Source organism: Perkinsus marinus (genome assembly GCF_000006405.1).
Source record: "Perkinsus marinus ATCC 50983 genomic scaffold scf_1104296958914, whole genome shotgun sequence".
Taxonomy (NCBI): domain Eukaryota; phylum Perkinsozoa; order Perkinsida; family Perkinsidae; genus Perkinsus; species Perkinsus marinus.
The window spans coordinates 41,083-43,205 of NW_003206607.1; the positions used below are offsets into that span (position 1 = coordinate 41,083).

The 2,123-nt window shown below is 51.4% G+C and overlaps 2 protein-coding genes across 2 annotated transcripts in view; both read left to right on the forward strand.

Moving 5' to 3' along the window:
* Positions 1 to 179: 179 nt before the first annotated feature.
* On the forward strand, positions 180 to 691 carry Pmar_PMAR027862 (hypothetical protein; the record flags this gene model as incomplete). Its single annotated transcript, XM_002773359.1, has 4 exons — positions 180 to 253; positions 339 to 402; positions 446 to 541; positions 599 to 691. The coding sequence occupies 4 exons, from the start codon at positions 180 to 182 to the stop codon at positions 689 to 691; spliced, it is 327 nt and encodes a 108-aa protein (XP_002773405.1).
* A 790-nt stretch (positions 692 to 1,481) lies between these two features.
* Pmar_PMAR027863 (hypothetical protein) overlaps positions 1,482 to 2,123 on the forward strand; it is a gene marked incomplete at both ends in the record, with an annotated part of 762 nt that continues 120 nt past the window's right edge. The window contains 4 exons of the mRNA XM_002773360.1: positions 1,482 to 1,573; positions 1,691 to 1,823; positions 1,888 to 1,980; positions 2,031 to 2,123. The exon at positions 2,031 to 2,123 is cut by the window's right edge and continues 4 nt beyond it. Coding sequence (XP_002773406.1) covers positions 1,482 to 1,573; positions 1,691 to 1,823; positions 1,888 to 1,980; positions 2,031 to 2,123 — 411 coding nt within the window. The remainder of the gene's footprint in view (positions 1,574 to 1,690; positions 1,824 to 1,887; positions 1,981 to 2,030) is intronic.

The window sequence follows — 2,123 nt, forward strand, 5'->3', positions numbered from 1 at the left end:
CGGATTTCTTCACCAGAACTTGAGTCGAACCCACGCGGATTTCTCCACTAAACCTTGAGTCTGGTGCCTTGGACCCCTATGCGATTATGAGATTCGTTAACTACGTGAGGCTATGCGGCGTGGCTGACAGCCTCAATTGAATTCTTTACAGTTCATCAGCGTTTCCTACCACCATAATAATGCTTGACATCGCCACCATACTTGGTGCCATTGGAGTTTCTGATGCTCTCTCTGAATGCAGAGAGAGCCCTGAGTAAGCTACGAAGGAGCTGGTCTTTCGGCTGATAGCCCTGTTGTGAAGACAGGGTCATGGTCGCTATGATTGAACGTCTTCTCAGATACCAAGCTCGTGGTAATATCTTCAACTTGGATGCTGAAGAGGAATCGACCATCTCCCAGGAGGTTAAAGATCACCTATGCAACCATGGCGGATTTTTGTACTCAGGACGCTTCCTGCGGCAGCTCATTGATGCCGGCTGCTATATCCAGCTCCAAAGGCTTCAAGAGAGTTCAAGATCTGTGTGCTGAAATGGGAACTAGGGTGAGACTCTGAAGCATTCTTATAGGCATAGCCGGACTGTGAGTCTCTTCAAATCAGGTTTCCAAGGCTTTCGAGGCTGTCCCTATGCCTGTGGTTGATCTGACGGTGCCGATTGAGATTGCCCAGGAGAAAGCCTCGAAGGGGAATTAATCGACATGAAGCAGCGTGGCGTTTTTTGTTGTTCTCTTCGGTTCCATAGCTGCAAACCCATGCTGGCAAAGGGGCGCTTTTGCCCATCCGTGTGTTGTTAATGACTGAATCGCTATTGGGTTTGTTCTGAATCGGGGACCATTCTATTGGTGGTATCTTCCCTCCACTATGCCGATATCGTGGGGCGCTCGTTTTCCTCTCTGGCAGTGCTTATAGCTTAACTCATGCCCAGCGCGATAGACTCGGCTATAAGTACTGGGGATCCTTCTCTATCAGCTGTTCATACTAGAGACTCATCGAGCTCATCGGCTATACTCGGATCGGAAAGGGCGACTAACGGCCCCAGACTATACTCACGACGGCGCGTCTCGAAGCTTTTCCGGGATATAGAATGTCCCTTCCCCGAGACTAACAGTGTCGATGGTAGGGATCAGCCAGAGTACACCATCATCACGCGGCCGGGACTCAGGCCCTTATGGCTGCGTATCCTATCAACTGCTCGGCACAGAACATAACACACAAGAACTCGCTATCTGCTTACACGGCCTCAATGGGTCGAAGATGCTGTATTCGGATCTAGCGCAGGTTCTCTCGAGGAGCCGAATGGTGAGTCGAGACTCGTCGCTCTGCCATTCGACCACCTGGTTCCAAGGTTCTAACCTATGATATGTATGGTCACGGCCTTTCCAACGCTCCCCCTGTAGCTCATTGTACAGGGGCTGGCAAATGCTGCTGCCAGCAGCGGGCCTCCTACGATTTGGACTTTTTTGTAGACCAGCTCTACTTTCTTATGGATCATTTGAAGCTCATTGACCGCGACTTGATTATAAGCCTGATTGGATTCAGCTTTGGAGGAGCAGTGGCCGTCAGCTTCGTCGATAAGTGAGTGTCACGGAAGAGATAGCCTTTGCACACTCCACGTCCCTGTAGGAACCCAGAGTTATGTCAGAGGCTCGTCCTCCTGAGTCCAGCTGGGTTCATCCCCGTTAAACCATTTAGTTATCAGCTGCTCCATTGCTGCCCTTGCTGCATTATTCCGCTAGCTCAACACTGCGTGTGCTCGTGTATTTTCGCCCGCGACAAATTTGTGGCACAGCGAGCCTGTGCTATAGGAGACGAGCCTCGCACTGAGGTATGCACGGTTCATCATCGATGACGCCCAAATGGTCACATTGTACTTGGTCGCAACGTTGTAGGCTGAGCTGGAGTGGCAGGAAATGTTCTGGCGGAGAGTGGTCTGGCAAACTCTAGTGAAGCGGGATGGCATCTCAAGCAGTCTTGCGATACTGGTAGCTTCCATCGTTCCGGCACTCTCACCTCAGTCGTTGCTCTCGTTCAGGACCGAGTCCCTTTCTTTGACATGACGGCCGAGTACTCCCGTGTAGGGGAGCATCCAAGACCCGTGCTGCTGGTCTGGGGGATCAATGATCAG